Source organism: Epinephelus fuscoguttatus, linkage group LG10 (genome assembly GCF_011397635.1).
Source record: "Epinephelus fuscoguttatus linkage group LG10, E.fuscoguttatus.final_Chr_v1".
Lineage (NCBI taxonomy): Eukaryota > Metazoa > Chordata > Actinopteri > Perciformes > Serranidae > Epinephelus > Epinephelus fuscoguttatus.
The window spans coordinates 257,079-278,484 of NC_064761.1; the positions used below are offsets into that span (position 1 = coordinate 257,079).

A 21,406-nucleotide genomic window follows, 5' to 3' on the forward strand; every position below is an offset into this window, starting at 1 on the left:
TGAGAGTAACGGGGCTAGTATAGTGCGTTACCCTCCAAAGCAGCTGTCCGTTAAGGGCCGTGGCCTGCAGGGTGTCTTGCAGCGGAATCTCCCTGGTCCTTTTCACGTTCCCACAATCATTTGTCGATCTTAATAGCTAATCCTATCAGGGCATCAAGGTCATCAGGGAGATCCAGAGGGGCCAACTGGTCTTTGAGTGAGGGTGATAACCCATATAAAAAAGCATCAACCAGTGCTGTAGGATTCCAGCCACTCTCGGCCGCCAAAGTGTGGAACTCAATAGCATAGTCCGCCACTCTTTGCCTACCCTGCCTTAGCCCCACCAAAGCTCGTGCTGCCTCTTGACCCGGTGTTATGTGTTGAAATATCTGAGCAAAGGAGGTAGTGAAGGCTTGGAGAGACTCACAAACAGGCGACCTCTGACTCCACTCAGCTGTGGCCCAGGCCTTGGCTCGGCCGGTGAGATGGGAGATGATGTAGGCTATTTGGGATCGGTCGGTGGGAAATGCTGCTGACTGGAGCTCAAAGTGGAGGTCACATTGTGTTAGAAAGGCACGACAATCACCAGACTCACCCGAAAACTTCTCCGGCTGGGAAAGATGAAAGCTGGAGGAGAAGACGCCACAGCTGGAGCCAAAACTGGTTCTGGAGTAGGGACAGCAACTGCTGAGGAAACAGCAGGGACAGACTGAAGAGTGTTTACCTGGATTAGCAGGTGTTGTATTTGCTCACACACGGTGTTTAATGTCACCTCATGGTGAGTGGCCATGCCGTGTAGCTCCTGCCGCATGGCTGCCAGCTGCTCTTCTTGCATAGCTCCTGCCGCATGGCTGCCAGCTGCTCCTCTTGCATGATTAGCCGTTGTTCCTGCAATTGAAGAGCGGTCCCGAGTGAGTCTGAGCCTGCTGGGTTCATGCTGCTGGCCAGTTCGTACTGTCAAGACCTGAACTGAGTGAGAACCCAAAAGCAGACTCAATAGCATGGAAGAGTTCAACCAAAGAAGGTTTATTTCAATAACTAGCAGGCAGAGGTGTCCAAAACGTAAAGCAAAATCCAAAGTCCAAAAAACAAGTAAAAGTCAGAAGATAGAGCTAAGGTATCCGAATCACAGGGGCTAAGGTGAAGTCAAAAGGGTAAACAGTCAGAACACTAGGAAAAACAACAATACGAGTGATCAAAGGCTGGAATGCTGTCACTGGGGAACAAGATGAACTGGCACAGACACATGAGGGAGGTGAGCTTCTATACACTAGGAGGAGGAGAGCCAATCAGACGCAGGTGCAACACATTAGGGGAGGAGCCAGTAATCACAGTGGCGGGAAGGAAGACAGAGACAGGATGTGAAGGGACCTTAAATGAGACAGAACAGGTGAGTATCAAAATAAAACAGGCGGTGCATGAAAACAAAACATTAACTTGACCTAAGAGCTGGAACGGGTCCTGACAATTAGGTGGTAAGCAGCTAAAAGCTAACTATGGAGCTAAGGCTTATGCTTCGCTAAGATTAGCTCTAACTCTTATTGTTGCACTTTTAGAGGCCATTTTTTTCTGTAACATGTCATTATATGCTAATTTTACTTGACTAAAAAAAGTAGTATCGGTTGTTTTAACTAAGATGTGGCTGCTGTCCTTCTCAATACATGTCACTAATACTTGATCTGCCATGAATACAGACATAAGTACAGGAATATTAAATAATAATAAATAAATATCTAGTGCTTCTACGTGAGATCATACAAAATACTGCAAATAATCAAATGTTCAACTCAGTGATACAGTTGCAGTTAAACCTGAAATGATTGTCACAGTGATCAGGTCCTTAGTCCATATTCATCATCTGTCTTTTTTGGGTTTTGTAAATATGATCGTGTTCATGTGGAGCCTGTCTTTACAGTGCTGCCTGTCTCTTCTTTTCTCTCTCTTCATTTGGGTCATGTAAGCAGTGTGCAGGATATTATGGTGCACCAGGCATCACAATTTCTTCTGACTTCAACTCAAATCTGATTTTCTCTAGTTATGTAGGAGTAGCCTAAAGCACTTGCTGTGTGTTGCCTGTGCAAGCCTAAAGTCATACTGACATATGAGACATATCCAGGTCAAACTGAGAAAGTTTAGCTTCACTTGTTTATTATCATCTATTCACCTTTAAACAGGCAGTCATGCTTACTGGCAGGGATATATTTTACAAACTACACTGACAGTAGTAGATGCAGCAGATCACACAAAGAAGTGAACACTCATTTATTTTATGCAGAAACTCTACTCTTTATTATTAACCCCATTCACTGTTCCAGGTCTATCCAGTGTGTAGTACATTAACTGAAAATACTTTACTTTCCTGCTATGCCCTGTCCTTCTTCTCCTCTGTCTGTCTGTGCTTCAGATCCGCTCAGACCGTGACAAGAACCGAATGTTGCGTTACAGTGTGACGGGCCCCGGAGCCGACCAGCCTCCGACCGGCATCTTCATCATCAATCCAATCTCGGGCCAGTTGTCTGTCACCAAGCCCCTGGACAGAGAACACATCTCCAATTTCCATGTAAGTCTTCTCACACTATGAGAGATATGGTCAACAGCAAAGCAAACATTTAACAATTCAGTCCAGGCAACTGTACATTTGGATTTTTATTTACAAACAACTTCATGGCTGTCTTTAGTCAGTTTTTTTTTTTTTTTGACATGTTTTACTTTGACTGTTCCTGAAACTCAAAACACTATGTTACAGAGACCCTCACACTCTTATGGTAAAGAGGACAAGGTAGGAATCTTGTTAATACTGAATTTGTGCCAAGCACACTGGGAAAGAGAAGTCATATTGGAAGGTTATAGACTGAGTGTAAAAATTAGCTGAACTGCAGTAACAAGAGTACCCTAGTTACAAAACAACAGGGGCCTTGGATTAATGTAAGGCCATAATATTAGTGGCAAGCTGTACAAGACTGCTACAGTTTTTCACTTAAAGGGAAAATTCAGCATTTTAGGAAGTACGCTTTTTCTCCAAGAGTGAAATGAGATGATCAATACCAGTCATATGAGCTTGAGCCAGGAGGTGAAGAGACTCTAAGAAAACACACCTACTGTGTCAGCACCTCTGAATGTCATTTTTATTATTACTGTTTAATCCATATTCCTTTGTCATTTTAGGGGAAGTTGTGTGGCCCTTTTAAACTAAGCAACAGGGATACGACATCATTAACCAACTGTGTAAGGGCCTGTGGCAATGCTTTTTTTAATGGCATGGGGTGCGTGGTAGCCAGGTAGCAAACACAACACTAAGTTAACAGAGGGTTGACACAATTAACTTCAAGCCGACAAAGCTAGCAGTGATAAAGGCACAACACTTACCAGCCAGCCGATCGCCTTCCTAAAGTTCAGAGAAGTGCAGTGCTCTGTGGCTGCATACATCCACTCCTCATAGAGTACAACTGAAAGAAGACTCCGGCGCTGAGAAAAAAACACTATGTGGACAAAGGCCCTAAGATGTTGGTTGTCAAACTAGACATTCGTACACTCAGTAGGGTTTGGGTTCCAATAGTCAATCCCATTTTGATTCCGGTTCCAGGTTGGGAAAGTGGACAGATAAGCTACCAAATCTATCAAATATCGATCAAATATTTAATATCCCTTTTTTTTAAATTACCAAAGGGCATTTTAGAAATGACACACATAGCAGGTGTGTGATTTTGTTCCTGGGGCTAACCATTGCTTTCAGGGTATAAAATGTTAAATCCCACTGGTGACAGATCAAGGTCATTATGCCTCAATTAGAAACAGTGTGTCCGCACAAATCTGTGCTGAAACCATGCTTTAGTGAAATATGGGATCCATCAATATTTTACCTGAATTTGTACCTACTCTAAGAACTACCTAAGAACTACCTCAGACCATGCATACTGACAAATGACAAAGGCTCAGCTGTTTCAGAAAAATGTAAACACACCTTTTAACTTAATACAGAGCATATTAAAACCGTAATTACAGTACCTTAACCTTAAAAATGTAACTAAATTGCGCATATGTTAATTTGTGGCAAACTGGTTAATTTGTAGCCTATAAGTAGGCATGCTGGGTATATAAAAGATTTCCCTTTACCTTCAAGCAGCTGTTAAGATTTCATATCTAACCTTGCTGGAAGAGACTGCTTTCAGCAGAGAGCTCATCAGAGACTGACATCTTTGAACACATTTGAAGAGAGTGACGAAGGGCTTTTCAGCTGTATCTGACTGCCATTACATTCACAGATGCTCACTGACAGTCTGACACTGGTGTGTCAGGGCCTTGCTATGTGCATAGAAACAACTTTTCCATGCTTTCCATTGCTTCCTCTATGATACACCTCTGGCAAACATATGTCCCCATATAAAGAAATGGGGGCATGGCAGCATATTGATTGCAGATAGCGGGCACACGCCTGTCAGCTTAGAATGATTCTGATTCACTAACACACTCACTATGTGAGAACAAAATCAGCTGGTGCACACATGTCATGAATCCGACATATGCCCTTATTTTATGTGCAGAGTAAAACTGTTTCTACACACATTTTAGTAAATGAGAGCTATTGTGTTGCCCAAAGGCCTTAATGAAACTTGGATGTTAGTTGGCTAGCGAGTGTGCTCTTTGCAAGTAGGTTCTTGTACTTGGCCAAACATCCTGATTGCATGTGTTTCATGTAAAACATGGTGTGCAAAAGTGAGTAGGCTACTGCTGCTAGTCTCATACTCAGGTTATAGCTACAGGCTATTTACACTTATTAGCCATCAGTCAGAGCTTTGGTGTATCTGCCATCGTAGACAAAAAACGTATTATAGAGCTCAATTGAATCTTAACATTAAAGTACTTTTAAATCTTAGTTCCTCATGATCAGTATCTACCTGATGATGGGCCGTGACTGAATCGTTGTAGTCTACTAAATTCAACCTTTTTCTGCAAGTGCAAACAGTGTGCGGTTGTTCTTCTTTTTGATTCACTGTTTTCCCCACCTACGCACCTGTTTTGGTGTGCACAGAACTTTTTTGACTTTTAAATCTTAGTTCCTAAAATGTTGAAAGTTGAACCTCAATGGGTTTTACAAGGAGTTTGAACCAGGATTCAAATAACATAAAATGCAATGTAACACCAATCATAGCACCTCCTGTATACAGTCTATTTACTGAAAAAAATAGAAGTACATTGCATACACTTTTCCTTGTATCTGCCTCACCACCTTGATGGTATGTCAACCCTCTGTTTTTATTTTCATCTTTGCTGTCACTCTCTTCTGGATATCTTCTCTGACATGCACAGAGAGGAGGAATTATTTAAAAAAATACTCATGGTGTTTACTCACTATCTCTAATACAGTCACATCCACCTCTGAGAGCAGAGTCTAACCTTTTGATCTGTAGCAATGCACACATGCAACTCACACAGGGGAGAAGAAATCTGGAGTCGCAGCAGGGTGATTTGCATTGCATTGCCTTTGCTGTCTGATGAATATTCATTTGATTGGATATACGTAGTTGTCAGAGCTAGGAGCTGGGCCAACATGTTTATTCATGAGGGAAACATCGGCTCTTACAGGCTCTTACGGAGCTGCGCTACGGCCACTCGCAAAGAGGACAGCTGCGGTGGTGTTTTTTTTTCTCTCCACAATCGAATATCAATTTTCACATTCGAAGGTCCATTTTTTTTTCAAATTCGAATTTAAATTCGTATTTAAAATATTCGTTGACAGCCCTAATACATATGTTCTGAAGTGCCTGCTTTTCATATAGTTCTTTCCAGTTAAATATTGGTTACAATATTTTTACCCATGATTCACTGATATTTGTTGGATTACCATGAAATTTAGTAGAAATATTCAAGGTCCCCAGAGGATGAATCCTACTAGGTGATCCTGAGGGCTTTGACTGAGAGAGGGAAAGTGGTACAACTGAGTGATATAGTGGAGAACCAGGGGAGATAGAGAGAGTGCATGTGAGAGAGGGACAGAAAACGACAAAGAGAGAAGCTGCAAGGAGACTTGTTTGGCAGTGTTTCTTTCTGCCTCCCCAGCAGAGGCAGGGATGTGTGTAACATGCAGCGAGAAGACGGTGATCATCATCTGTGCACCACAAAACCATGGCTCGCTGTGTGCACTAGACACACTGAGGGGCGTGGTCCACTCTGCCAAACCTGTCACGCATGAGACTGTTGAAATAAGACAGAGAAGAAGGAGAGGTGGTGCGGGGAACCACATCCCTTAGCTTGTAATAAATGTTGTAGTATTAAAAATTGTATAACATATTTCTTTAACAGAGGAAATTCAGGTTTTTATTTGGGCTTGGTCCAAAAATTGCTACCAGGGGTCGGTCTTGGACCGAGTTTATGTAGGGTCCGGCTGGATTTTTTGGGCCCAATCACAGCTCTACCAAGGAACGAACTGCTGATCATATAACCTAATACCTGCATAACCAGTGACTCTCCCATCAGTTAACATTGGCTGTTGAGCATTGTCAAGTATGATCTAGTGTGTGTGTGTGTGTGTGTGTGTTTGTATACAGTTGAGAGCCCATGCAGTGGACCTGAATGGGAATCAGGTGGAGAATCCCATCGACATTGTCATAAATGTCATTGACCAGAACGACAACAGACCTGAGTTCACACACACCATCTTCAACGGCTCTGTACCAGAGGGATCCAAGCCTGGTGAAAACACACACACACACACACACACACACACACACACACACACACACAGGCACGCACACTTGTAACATCCTTCCTCACTGGCATATCTGTGTTGACTCACTGTGTGTCCCTGCAGGATCCTTCGTGATGACAGTGACAGCAGTGGACAAGGATGATCCAAAAACTGCTAATGGGATGCTAAGATATAAGATCCTCTCCCAGAATCCCCAGAGCCCCTCTTCCAACATATTCACCATTAACAACAAGACTGGTGACATCATCACTGTGGCAGCGGGCCTTGATCGGGAGGTGTGTATGTGTTTTGGGGTGGACATATTGTAAGGCTCATTCTTAAGCCCACATGGAGCAGCTGCTTCTAAGATTGTGAATGTGTGTCCAGCCTGCAGTATCTCCTTCAATGCTATGACAGCTTGTAGGTCTTTCTCCCATCATATTCCTCCATCAGTAGATCCTATGCATCTGGTCATGCTCTTTGCATGTTTTCAAAGATTTTTTAAAAAGTTTGAAATCCTTCAAGTCGACCTCTTACCCTGGAAATTTAGTTCTCTCTTTACTTCATCTTTACATTCTTAACACACATTAGAAACATGTCAGCTGTGTGTATACATTTATTAAACACTGATCCCAATAATCCTCAATGGATAATTCTGCTTAAATACATAGTCTTTCCATCAAGCCCACTGGCTAATGGTCCCTCAAGCTTTCAACCACATCTCAAGGTCTTTGACTGAAGATGGAGTTGGTTTAGTTATCATGGAGATGGATCAGCTGTCACCATGTGACCTACTTTGGAACTATGGTTGATGCAACAGCGGGTAGTCATTCATGGGTTGTATACCCACTAGTAAACCAACCAGCAGATTATCGACATGATCTAAAGCACTGGTTCCCAACTTGTTGGTCGCAGTCCAAAAGTGAGTCAGAAACATGTCAAGTTTGTAAACAAAAAAAAAAAAAACACACTTTATTTTAGAATACAGTGAATTTCCGGCACAGAGATTTTTTTTTCAAGTCATTTCCTACTGTAGAGTGAGTCACTAACATACTGCCACTTGACTGTGATGGAAAACTAGCTCAACAACATGGTCTAAAGCAAGTACGATGCTGAAGATATACTGTGTGGACCATGAACTAATGACTAAGGAGAAATGTGGACCCTGTGGCTGGACCAGTTGGGAACCACTGATTTCAAGCACTTTATTTGGAGGTCAAACTGAATGCTAGCACACCTGAAATGTCATTAAAAACCATTCAGTGCACCCATTCAGTGGGTGAGATCAGTGTTATTGCATTTTGAAATACTATGAAGGTAACAAAACGTTCTGCACTGAATGTTCATATTCTCACTTGTTGTGGAGCTTTGGATCATCATCACAGGCTCTTCATGAGCCCTAAGGTCTTCTCACTTGACATGGGACTGTTGATGTACAGAGCAGTCTTAGGACTTCCCATCCATGTTGGCTTAAACTTTGAGCTAAACAGTTTATGTTTTTTGAAATTAGAATTATAAGCAGACAAAGGTGGTTGGAATTACTGGAAAGAAAGGACATCTACCATTCCATATGAGGAGACTGGGGCGACTGTGGCTTAAAGGCGGAAGATCAGCGGTTCAACCACAGGCTCCTTAAGCAAGACACTGAGCTCCAAATTGCTCCCGATGGCTGTTCCATCAGTGTGTGAGTTTGTTAAAAACTGAGTAGCAGGTGGCACCTTGTATGGTAGCCTCGGCGACCAGTGTGTGAATGTGTGTGTGAATGGGTGAATGTGACTTACAGTATTGAAAGCGCTTTGAGTGGTCAGATGAATATAAAGACGCTATACAAGTGCAGGTCCATTTACCATTTACCAGCCATATGACCACTGAGCAGACTAAATGTGATGATGAAGATAAATGGTAAATAGACTGCATTTGTATGGCGCATTTTATAGTCTTCCAAACCACTCAAAGTGCTTTTCACCCATATTCGCATACTGATGGCCGAGGCTACCATACAGGGTGCCACCTGCTACTCAGCAACCATATCACCTCACACACTGATGGCAAAGCCATTGGGAGCAATGTGGAGTTCAGTGTCTTGATCAAGGATCTGAGGTTCAAACCCCTGATCTTGCAGTTAGTGGATGACCTGCTCTGCCTCTGAGCCATAACTGCCCCCATATGATACAGCCAAAAGCCTCAAACAAGAAAACAAAGTGGATGATGAATGGAGATTTTTTTTCTTTGTGAACAATTGCATCCAAAGTCAAGAAGGATTTGTCTAAATTGTAATTAAGCTGAATTAATTGTTTAAGATATGTTGACCTTGATTTTGCCATTACGGTCTAAAAATATATTAAACATCTTAAATCTTAAACATCAGATAAGAATTAAATTTGACCAGGAACTCTGAAGGCTATTGTTCATAGATTCAGTATAATGAGACTTTTTTGCCAACCTTTTAAAGTTTAAAAAAATATATTGTTATTGAAATAGTGCAGGGGCTGTGCAGAACCCCTGTTAAATCATGCAGTCATTTGCCCTCTGAACACTATTGCATTGATTTGTTTTACATCCATTCAAAAAAAGTATGGATGGTGGGATGCTCTGGTCAATAGTATGTCAACTAGAGCTTCTAAAGAATTCTACAAAAAAAAAAAAAAGAATCTGAGGCCTCATTTCAGAAAGAAACAAGTTCTTGTCCTACCTTAATTTAAGATTTAAAAATAGGAAAAACCTTCCTATAACAGGAGCAATTCCTAAATCCATGACTGTGTCCCATCCTATCGCTGACTTCCTACCTTGCCTTAAGAAATCCTAAGTATAATTGTAAATTAGATTTTTCAAACAACACTCATCCTGTCATGCCTGTATCTGTGTTTATAATGTACACAGACTGCCTTTATTTTTGATTAGAGTGCACCAGTAGGCTACTTGAGATGGAGAAGCCATAATTTCAACACTTGTCACTGGCTAGCTAGCTTGCTACCATGGACACGAAAAGCCAGGCGATCAATTTTTTGCAATGAGGAGTCACTGGAACTAATTGTGTCCGTGGAGGATGACGACTTAATTCAAAATTAATCATCAGTTATTTCATCAACTATTATTATTTAATTATTCATTAATTGTTTTGGCAGTTGATACCCATTAATACATGGTCAGAGGAACTGAAGTGTCATATAGTTTAGTAGCCATTCAGTCATTATATTTTGGTGTTTCTGTTGTTCTCTATCTTCATTGTGATTGCCAAACAGACAGATTTTTGGCAGTTATTTGTCTTATTTTTTAAATTATGACAGGGTCTATGCCATCCCAACTTGGGAAATCCCTAAGTTAGGACGGCTCTGTAAAAGCTAAATTCCTATCCTAAGATAAGAAAGAATTGTTTACCCAAGTACAGTTAGGAAACATGTTTCTTTGATACCAACAATTCTACCCCCTTGGTACTTTGTTTCCAGAAAGTCACCCAGTACACCCTGATCATCCAGGCTACGGACATGGAAGGAAATCCCACCTATGGCCTGTCCAACACTGCCACCACTGTCATCAGGATCACTGATGTCAACGACAATCCCCCTGAATTCACTACAGATACAGTAGGTCCACGCACACTCTCTCTCGCTCTCGCTCTCTCACACACACACACACACACACACACACACACACACACACACACACACACACACACACACACACACACACACCAGTAGTGTAATGGCTCTATAACAGTAAATATTGACAAGGTATTGTTCTCTTTTATAACACTGAAGCTCTCTGAGGTTTTATTGGCAGTGGCAGAGGGTAGTGACAAACCAATTAAACATCCATTATCTTCCTTAGTAAAGCTGAGCAGGATAGACGGGAAGATGCAGTATATGTGGAAAACATGGTCTTTATTTTGAAAAACAATCATCTTCACTTTGGTCTTATTTGTTTACAGTTATTTTTCCAATGGATTAAAGTATTGTTTGATTTTAAAGTGACACATTGGTGTTTAAAATGCTGCAGAGTGTTTCCATTTTTGTCTGTCTCTTTCAGTTCTTTGGGGAGATTCATGAGAACAGGTTGAATGTGATCATTACTAACCTGACTGTGACAGATAAAGACCAGCCTCACACTTCAGCCTGGAGCGCTGTGTTCCGTATCATCGCTGGAGACCCCACCGGACGCTTCTCCATCCCCACTGACCCCACCACCAACGAAGGCCTGCTCACTGTGGTCAAGGTGGGATTTAGTATCCATAACACACACACGTATACAAATAGCACATCACAAATATAGCCGTAAGCAGCAAGCTTTTCAAGCCAGCACTGACCTTTCACCCTTTGGGTCCTAGGCCTTTTTTGGGGTATTTTTACTGCCTTTACTTTCAAGCTCATATCACAGTCATTATAAAGGCTACATACACGTGCTATATCTTGTTTGTTTTTTTTTTCAGGACAATCTTGGCTGGGCATTGCATGCCCTTCTATGTGTCTGTATTTTATATTAATTTTACATCAATGAACTACTAATTTAGTGTTACTAAATTCTTACATTTAGCAAGTTGGAAGTTGACATATTCTGCCATATATGAAGAGGGGAGACTCTCTGGAATCTGGCAATATAAGAACCATGATGGTAGGACATTCCGCCACTTCACGGTTGTCCAAAACATGTGGTTTGTGCCAGGTGGACATAATTGCCAGTATTTTTTCATTATTGCAAGAAATTCCATTGACTCATTCACAAGTCAAAAATGTGTTTTATTTGAAAGAAACATGCAATATTTACATCTAAGATAATAGAAAAATAGTAATAATATTATTCCTCACTACATGAAGTGACTGATAACAAGATCTGTACAATGAATTATAAAGAAATTTGTCAGGTTTTTATTTTGTAGACAATTGATCTGTATTTACAGCGTGATGGGATGACAGCACAATGATGTGTTTGGTATCATTGGAAAACTCCGGTCCTGTGCTTTCATGTGATATGTGTGGCATTTCTGTGCAACCCTGCATTCGTAAGTAATCCATCAAAGAGTAATGTGTGTGTAAAGCTGTATGAAAGCTTTGTTATGCATAATTTTAGTGTAACTTTATCATTGTTTTTCCTTGTGAAAACATTTGACTACTGACAAGTGCTCGGTCTTGTTGGAAAGCTGTGGTTCCGCTGTTTCAGGTGAAATGCGTAGAAAATTCATAGAGAACAATAGGTGTGAATTTGGACGCTCTTTGCGTCATTCGGCCCCATAGGGTTAAAACTTGAAAGCTGGGTAGGATCAAGACCTTTGACGGTTCACAACGCCTCCATTAACGATTACCAACAGGTTTTATGACGATGGGACAGATGCCCATTCATTTACATACAGATCTCTATTGGGCCACGTTCTTCTCCGGAAACACTGGCGCTTCCTGTAAGTCAAATGCATTGATGCTTTAATGACTTAGTTAAAAATATTCACTAGGTTTGGTGAGGTTTGAACAAATGGTCATTGATTTTTTGTCAAATCATGCCAAAGGCCATTGCACTTGTTTGGAACTGGTGGCACCCCCTATTAACCGATTTCAAAATAATTTTACACACATGATTCAAACATTATAATTCAACATATCCTGCAAGTTTTGGAATGATTAGACAAACATTTTCTAAATCATAGTCTGATGTGTGTTATGCCACACCCATTTCCGCATTTGTAGCACCCCTGTGTGGTCTATTTGAATGACGCTTTCAGGATATGTTTAAGGTACTTTTGTGGACATATCCTACAAGTATTGTGATGATTGATTCAACAGTATGGAGTTGAGGTCTACTTATGTGCTGAGCCATGGCCCACCCAAAAGTTTGTTGGTCAATATTGGTACAAATCGGACCTACGGTTTAGGAGATGTCAAAAATGAGTATTTCATGAGGTGTCGGTGGCTTAGTGGCAGAGCAGGCACCCCATGTACAAGGCTGTTGCTGCAGCGGCCTGGGCTCGACTCCAGCCTGTGGCCCTTTGCTGCATGTCACTCCCCCTCTCTTTCCCCTTTTCACACTTGCCTGTCCTATCAAATAAAGGCTAAAACTGCCCCAAAAATTATCTTTAAAAAAAAAATAATAATAAAAAATGAGTATTTCATAAAAATCAAAATGGCATTGCAGTGCCTTTGATTGACCAATTCAAAATAATATTACTCATGTGGTTCAACATTTTTATTTAACATATGATGCAAGCCTCGCATTGACTCGACAAACAATTTCTAATTTATAGTATTTTTTGTATTGTGCCAAGTTCATTTTTCTGCATTTTTGGTGCCCCCTAGCGATCAATGTTGTTGGCACCTCTTTAGACAGTTCTTGCAACTTTCATGACCATTGGCTCAACTGTTATGGAGCCATGTCCACTTGTTTGCTGAGCCATGCCCCCTCTTGGTAAATTGGTAAATATCATCAAAAGGTAATGAGATATAAACAAGCTTTTGATAACTTGTGATATGCTTTGTCCAATAATGATTCACATAAAATTTGGTACAAACTGAACCCATGAATGTCAAAAATGTGTTTTTCATAAAAATTCAAAATGGCGAAAAATTTCACCTGTTGTCCCATCATGGTTCTTGTATGTTTTTTTTGTAGAGCACATTGAGCTGCACATTTGTGTCAGATTTCAAGTCAATTCTACTTACGGTGTGAGGGGCATGCCCTTTTCAAAATTAAATTTTTGGGCCTTAGTTAAAGCACACCCATGCAGCCAACTGGTGTCATATTTCTTGAGCAGCATTTGCACACAACTTTCAATCAGTGGTGAAATCTCATGTGTCTACAATGTACCATTTCACAGGAATTTTTGAAAACATTTCTGAAAAAAAAAAAAAAAAAGTCAAAGCAAAAATAATAGGGTTCCAGCCTTGCGAGCCTGATAGAAAGCCATCATTGCCATGGGGACCGCCAGGAATTGTGGGCCCCATGAAAAGATATCAAATTGAGCCCCACCACCACTGGCCATAGCAACCCTGCAGCACTGCTGTAACTTCACCCCCAGAACTAGATTGACCCATTCAGAGCTTCAAAGGACTCCACCTTTGCAGACTTTCAACTTTCTTATAGTCCAATACTTACTGACAGTGAGTTGTGAAATCATAACTCTGTATGTACTTCTTGTACGTTAAATTTCTCTTCATATTAATGAATGACTTGAACTGAATATACTTAACATCTTCAATTGAAATAAAGTTACATTATTAACTGTAGAACGACATAACAGAATAAATTCAGCAGCAGATACTCAATCTAGATGTACCATACTATACCAGCAAGAAAATATGTGGCTGTAAAGTGGACATAGAAAACAAAATGGAAGTGGAAATGGAAAAGGACGAAGGTGATACGTAAACTCTGCAGGCAGAATTTGCCTGTCATTCGTCGACTACAAACATCAGGTATCATCTACAACATGTAAGTAGCTACATGCCCATTAGCCACTAAGCACAGTCATTACTGCTTTGCCGACAGCATAATTAACAGGCAGCTCGCTCAGTGTGTGACGTGCACTTGTAGATAGAATATGTTAAATTATAGATGTAATGAAGCACCGTCTTAAAAATGTTACTTAAATTATTCTTTCTCAGACCATGAACTCAAACCATTGTGCTGCCCCGCTCAAAATATATAATTTTGTAATTAGATTAATATTGACATATGGGTGACTAGTCTACTAATTGCCCTGATGGACTATTGGTTGACGAGGAAAATTGTTAGTCGGGGGCAGCCCTACTTTGAAGTCCAGCTTTCTAGCGAACTGGCAGTCAATGGACAGCATGGCAAGACTGCAAAGCCTGTTCTGGGACATAAGAGACCTCAGATAGTTTTTGATTAGTTTTAGCTCACTGAAAACTATCTTGCCACCAGCAACAGCCATAGGCAGTGTGCAAATAATAAGTAAAGCAATGCTCACAAAAATGCTTTGCATCTGCGTCTTGTAAACTGCATTCAGGAGACTGAGAGGGCACAAGTAAGGGGGAAAGTGGCAACATATACAATGTTAAGGTGTCTTACTTTGTTTTGAAACTCGTGTTTAAGATATCTGAAATACTTCATGATCAGTGGTTGGCACACAGAAGAGACTTAATCCTCACTAATCTGTCCAACTTTCAGAACAGCAGAAAAATCATTTTAGAGTGTTTGCAGTGTGAAACCAAGTGTCCAAGTCACTTATGATGTCCATAGCAGTGTTCTGAAACACCTATGCTGCACTGTCCTGTGCTGTCTCCTCTTGGGAGCCTATTCAAGGAATGTCTTCCTTTTTCTCTTTTTTCCTCTGCTTCTCAGTGTAGTTCCTCTTTGCTACTCTAATCTCCTAGTCTCCTAGTGTTACTAGACTGCTTGTACTGGAGTCTGTCTCCACTCCTATAGGCCTCCTCCTCAGTCTGACAAAGCTGTCTGAGTTTTGCTGTACATACAGAAGGTTTTGGTCTGCAGTCACATGTCTTCACAAAATCCATCTCATCACAGTCTTTACCACAGGCTCAGGAGAGTGAAGCTTCTGCCTGTCAGGGAGGAGATGATCCAGACAGGGGACAGAACTATATACGTTCTTTATTACCGTACAGCAGTGGACCAGTGTGTTATTTTCCCTGATGGGAAACTGATTTTTGGTAATTCTTTGAGGTTTGCTCTGTTAAATTCCCTTAGAATGATGAGCTGGGAGCCTGGGTGTTTTTGCTCCACGTTAGTAATCTAGTCAGCCAGGTGTTGTACCGCCTCATTATCGCCCGGTGACCTGTTTGGAGTCTAAACATAATGACGTTTATATAGAGGGAGACAGGCCCAGTATGTAGAGCCCATTATCACTGTACACTAGTCCTGAGAGCTGGACTGCACATCCCTGCGATAGAGACCCAGTGCCAAGACTGAAGTTGCCCGACGGAATGTTTTACTCTTGATAAGTTGGTAAAGGCGGCGATGTGTGTTGAGCTGCACTTTTTCCTGCAGCCGACAGACTCCAGGTTGACTTGAGGCTACCCAGCGGTACCGTGTCTCCATTTGTAGTGTGGTTTATTTGAACACGGAGAGCTGTCGACTTCGCCTGTAGGCTACTGGAGCTACGGTCATCTTGCAGTTTGTGGAGACAGTGAAACAGCGGCTCCAGCAGCAGCCAGCTACCACCAGGCCAGGCCCAGGCTCCAGCAGCAGCCAGCTACCACCAGGCCAGGCCCAGGCTCCAGCAGTAGCTGGATGGATTACTGAGTTGCTGCCTAGTGTTGGTTGGCTGTGATCCTAGCTTCACCAATGACTGAGCTGAATCACCGCAACCGGGCCCTCTGGGCCTGTTGCCGGTAAGTCTTGTTTGCATACACCTTCTTGGTCTTCCAGTCTTACTACCACAGTCCCTGATTGTGATCTACAACAGATTCAATATGTGGTCGTTTTTCTGCTACGCTACCATTAAACAAACAACAGAGCGTCTCATTCATTCCACCTTGCTGCTGAAGTTTTTCTCTGTTTCTCTGCTTACAGTCCCCGGATTCACCTCGCCAGTCTGCCTGCGTGCAACACATAGACTCTGGCATATTCATCTCTCTGCTGACACTGACAGTGAACTATTGAGCATCCACATTTCACTAAAGGATACCAGGACAACTCACCTTACCTGCTCTGATTTCTCTGTTTCTCCGGCTGCTCAGCTGTGGTCTCCCCTCGAAGGATGGCTGCAATGTCCTCAATCACTGATATAAAAACTGAGTTAAAATCCATTGAGTCTCTCATTATGGATCTTCTCCAGCGTCAATCAGAGCTCTCCTACCGGCTGGCTAGTTTGGAGCAGCCGGCCGGTGATTCCCCTGCTCCCGGTTGCTCCTCCTGGTCATCGGTTGTCAGGGAGGAAGAAAATTTCTATTCCTCTTTACAACCCAAAAGTTGATGATGGCCCACTTCAACTTTTCAACCACTTCGCTCCTCTTTCTGTCACTGAGGACCCAGTTTCGCCGCCCTCTCTCCCTCCTGCAGTCAGACGATCTGCAGCATCGTCGAAAAGATGCCGGTCTCCTTGTAATCCCAACTCCAGAGACAGTTACCCCACTTGTAAACATCCCCGTATTTCATCTCCATCATCCACGTGTAGCGTTATCCCCTATGTAAACATCACTCATGCTCCCAGACTTGCTGCTGTCTCAGTTACTGCCCCCTCTTCCATACACCTGGCGGATAACAAAGCCATTTTCTCCCACAGTGCTAATGTGGCTAACTCAGTTAGCCAAACAAAGCGCCACCTTCCTCCCAAGCTTGCCAAGTACAGTAGCACTGATAACATGGACACAGCAGAGCTTCTTATCCTTGGCGACTCCATTGTGAGATTCGTAGAACTCCCCGGCGCTGTTACATACTGCCTCTCTGGTGGAAGAGTTGCAGATTTCATTGAACTTGCTCCAACACTACTGGATCTCCATCCCTCCATACACACTGTTCTACTGTACTGCGGGACGAATGACATCATGGCTAGGCAGTCAATCAAACTACAGCAAGTGATAGAGTCACTTGCATTAACTATTGAAAGCCTGGGCAAACGCTGCATCCTATCTGATCCTATTGCCACTTTGTCTCCCTCATCTGAACGCTTCAGCCGGCTTTATGGCTGACACCAGTGGTTAAATCATTTCTGCTCAGCAACTGGTTATGGCTTGTATCACCACTGATGGACCCTTCACTAAGCCCCGCCCCTTTGTGATGGTCTGTCAAGCTATCGGAGCTAGCATGGAGACCAGCTTGTAACTAACTGCAGTCCCTGAAACAATATTATCAAACTTTTGGATATGCAAAACAGCCATTTCAGAAAGAAATTTGCAAAAAAGTTTTGCAAACAAAAGCTTCTTCACCAATTATTAAATAGATGTCATATATATATATATATATATATATATATATAACCCTTTCTGACTATCTCCACCCCATAATGATCTTGATTACCCATCTCTGACTCCTAACTCACCAAAACTGAATAATGCAGGTTGTGTTGATTCATCATCTGTTTCAATGAACTCTCCCACTGTTTGCTCTATGGTCATTCCAGTTATTATTAGTAATAGGCCCTGTTTGAGTGCTCCCCAAGCATGCACTGTTATCACTGACAACCTAGTCAGATCCACTATTCATCGTCCACCTATCTCTTCCTCTGTTAAAATGTGTCTCTTAAATGTCAGGTCTTTGTCCAACAAGTCCTTCATCCGCCATGATTTCATCTTATTAAATAATTTCCACTTCTTCATGATCACCGAGACTTGGGTTAGCCCAGAGGACAATGTTCCTCTTAATGAAACCTCCCCTTCTAATTTCTCTTATTTTAACCTAGCAAGACCAGCAAGGAGGGGTGGGGGCTTCACTGTATTCTACAAGAGTGTTCATAAATGTTCTCCCATCTCCTTTGGAAACTTTACCACCTTTGAAATCTTTAGTTTTGTAATTAACAGTAGAGACCCAGTATTCTGTGTTTTAATTTATAGAACCCCAAAACTGAATTCTGGCTTTATTACTGAATTTTCTGAACTTCTGTCCCTCATCACTCAGCGCTTTGACAATATTATTATACTTGGAGACTTTAACATCCATGTCTGTTGCCCATCCCACCCTCTCTCTGCTGATTTTATTAGCCTTTTTGAATCTTTTGATTTTACTCAGTCTGTAAATGACCCCACTCACACTAAAGGCCCGAACATACTCGGGCGGAACGTACGCGGAACGGACTCTGCGGAGGTCCACGTGGACTCAAAGCGGATGTCCACAAGGCCTGCGCGTGCAAAGCTCAGATTTTACGACCGCGCGGACTCCGCTCCGCGCACCAGTGACTGCTCGGCATGTATTTTTCACATTGCAGGGATTTTTCACGGACATCTTACAGGAAACTACAACGCAGAAGTGCGCTCAACTATGAAAGCCCGAATGACTGTGGACATTCCTCGCAGAGTCCACTCCGCTAATAGTACACCCGAGTATGTTCGGGCCTTAAGGGTCATACTCTGGATCTTGTGCTCTCACTTGGCCTCGCTCCCTGTAACCTACAACTTATAGACGTCTGTGTGTCTGACCACAAAGCTGTGGCTTTTAATGCTCCTCTCCCTTGTCCTTCGTCTAAGCCCCCTGTTTCTACCTGATCTCGTGTGTTTAACTCTGCATCTGCCAGTGCTTTTCGTAATGCCTTTTTAGCCTTTTCTTGTCCTCCAGAGCAATATCGTTCTTTAGATGACATGACCAACGATTTTAACAGTAACTGTCTGTCTATCCTAGACTCAATTGCACCCTTCAAAACTAGAATCCCTAAACATAATCCACAACCGTGGCTAAATGAACATACCAGATCCATCAAGAGACAGTGCAGAAGAGCAGAACGTAAATGGAAGGCAAATAAATCAACCACTTACCTTACGTATCTGTTTAAAACAACTCATGGCATCTTACCAACAGGCTGTTAAGAATGCTAAAATCACATATCACTCCAACATCATCGCCAATAATAGTAATAACCCTAGGACCCTGTTTAAAGTGATTAACTCAGTCATTTCCCCCCCTCCATCTCTTCCTCCAAAAAATGTGAAGACTTTCTCCAATTTTTCCAGGACAAAGTTAAGAACATTAGACATCATCTACCCGTGTTGTTTCAGTCTCACCTATAATTTCAGCATCACTCAATCCCTTCGAACTCACCACTCTATTAACTCTTACTAAAACTATTTCACATATGAAGCCCTCGTCTTGCCAATTGGATATTATTCCCACATCTTTTTTAAAGGAGGTGTTAGAAACCATTGGTCCCACCGTACTTTCCATTTTAAATAACTCCTTAGTCTCCAGTGTTTTTCCCTCCTCTTTTAAGCATGCTTTAATCCAACCTCTTTTAAAGAAACCTGGTCTTGATCCTCATCTTCTTGTTAATTACAGACCCATCTCAAAATTATCCTTTTTATCGAAGATTTTGGAGAAACCGATCTCCACTCAGCTCCTTACTAATTTGAGTAACAAGAGTTTATTTGAAAAGTTCCAATCTGGCTTTAGAGCCCACCATGGCATTGAGACTGCCTTGGTTAAGGTTACAAATGATCTTCTTTTAACTCTAGATGCTGGTGACTCCTCAATTCTAGTTCTCCTAGATTTAAGTGCAGCCTTTGACACGGTGGACCACGCCATACTTTTGAACCGGTTAGAGTCCTGGGTAGGTCTAGGTGGCACTGCCCTTAATTTGCTCCGTTCCTACCTCTCAGAGAGAACCCTTTCTGTTGTTATTGGCAATGCCTCATCATCATCTGCCTATCTCTCCTGTGGTGTCCCACAAGGATCTATCCTTGGCCCTTTATTATTTTCAATATATATGCTCCCTCTTGGTCAGGTTATCCACAAACACAACATTCAGTTTCACTGTTATGCTGACAACACCCAGCTTTATGTCCCATTTAAATTCTCTAACCCCAGTTGTCTTGCTTCCCTCACGGCCTGTCTTGTCGACATCCAATGCTGGATGTCCCAAAACTTCCTTCAACTCAAGGCTGACAAATCAGAGGTTCTTTTGTTTGGCCCCCTCAGTTCCAAATCCCATTTCCAAAACAGTCTTGGCTCTCTGGCTGTGAATGTCAAAGATGTTGCAAGAAATCTTGGTGTTTCATATGATTGTAATCTTTGTTTTGAGGCCTATATTAAGAAAACCGTTCAATCTTGTTTTATGCACCTAAGAAACATTTCTAAAATTAGATCATTTTTATCTTTCCATGACCTCAACAAAATTGTAAATGCCCTTGTGTCCTCCTGCTTAGAATACTACATATGTCTTAGCCAGAGTTGTTTCCACCGTCTGCAGTTGGTGCAAAACGCTGCTGCCAGACTGATCACTGGTTCAAGGAGATTTGAGCACATAACTCCAGTTTTAGCTGTACTTCACTGGCTGCCAGTAAAATTTAGAATTGATTTTAAAATTTTATTGTTAACTTTTAAAGCTCTCCATGACCTAACTCCTGGCTACATCACAGAGCTTTTAATTCCCTACAAGCCAGCCAGTAATTTGAGGTCCTCAAACATGACTCTACTGGTTATACCTAGGACTAGGCTTGTGACTAAGGGAGACAGGGCCTTTGCCATCTATGTGCCCCGATTATGGAACGATCTTCCTGAGGACATCAAGTTAGCCAGCTCCTTATCTAATTTTAAATCTCTTCTAAAAACTTATTTTTATAAAAAGGCATTTTATTCCTGCTAATGGCAGCAGTCTAGTGCATCTATGCTCTCTTTTCTCCTTCTGTTTTTACTGATTCATTCATTATTGTTGTTACGTTGTTTTTATTGTTGTTTTACCATGTTATTGTCACTGTATCCCCGATAGCTCTGCGGTCTGCTCAGAGGAGTAGGAAGCCTGGCAGATTGAGCGAAGTGTCCAGGATGCATTTGTCAAGCCAGGTTTCAGTGAAGCACAGAGCAGCAGATTTGCAAAACTGCATTTTTGCTCTGTTGAGAAGCAGTATCACGTGCATTCTGGCGGACATTCGCCAGATGAATAGACAGGAGCGCAGTTCCAAATCCTTGTTATCACAGTGTAACAAATAGTCTGGCTCGCTTCCCCTGTCAGGCTGTTCTCAAAAACTGTTTGTATGTTTTCTTACAAGAAAGCAGTCTGGAGCTTAAGGAGGCAGGTTGGGGTGGTGGATGTGTTACAAAAATGCAGAGGTGATGCTCTGTTACGGTGGTGATTAAGAATATAAATAGAGAGATGGTGAGCTTTTCAAACATTTATCAGTAAGTGTGTGCTCGTAAATC

General features: G+C 41.9%; 1 protein-coding gene across 1 annotated transcript in view; it reads left to right on the plus strand.

The window, feature by feature from the left end:
• LOC125895868 (cadherin-2-like) overlaps positions 1-21,406 on the plus strand; it is a 398,602-nt gene that overhangs the window by 236,753 nt on the left and 140,443 nt on the right. The window contains exons 5-9 of the mRNA XM_049588038.1: positions 2,384-2,539; positions 6,525-6,669; positions 6,788-6,960; positions 10,111-10,248; positions 10,691-10,876. Of these exons, the coding sequence (XP_049443995.1) occupies positions 2,384-2,539; positions 6,525-6,669; positions 6,788-6,960; positions 10,111-10,248; positions 10,691-10,876 (798 nt within the window). The remainder of the gene's footprint in view (positions 1-2,383; positions 2,540-6,524; positions 6,670-6,787; positions 6,961-10,110; positions 10,249-10,690; positions 10,877-21,406) is intronic.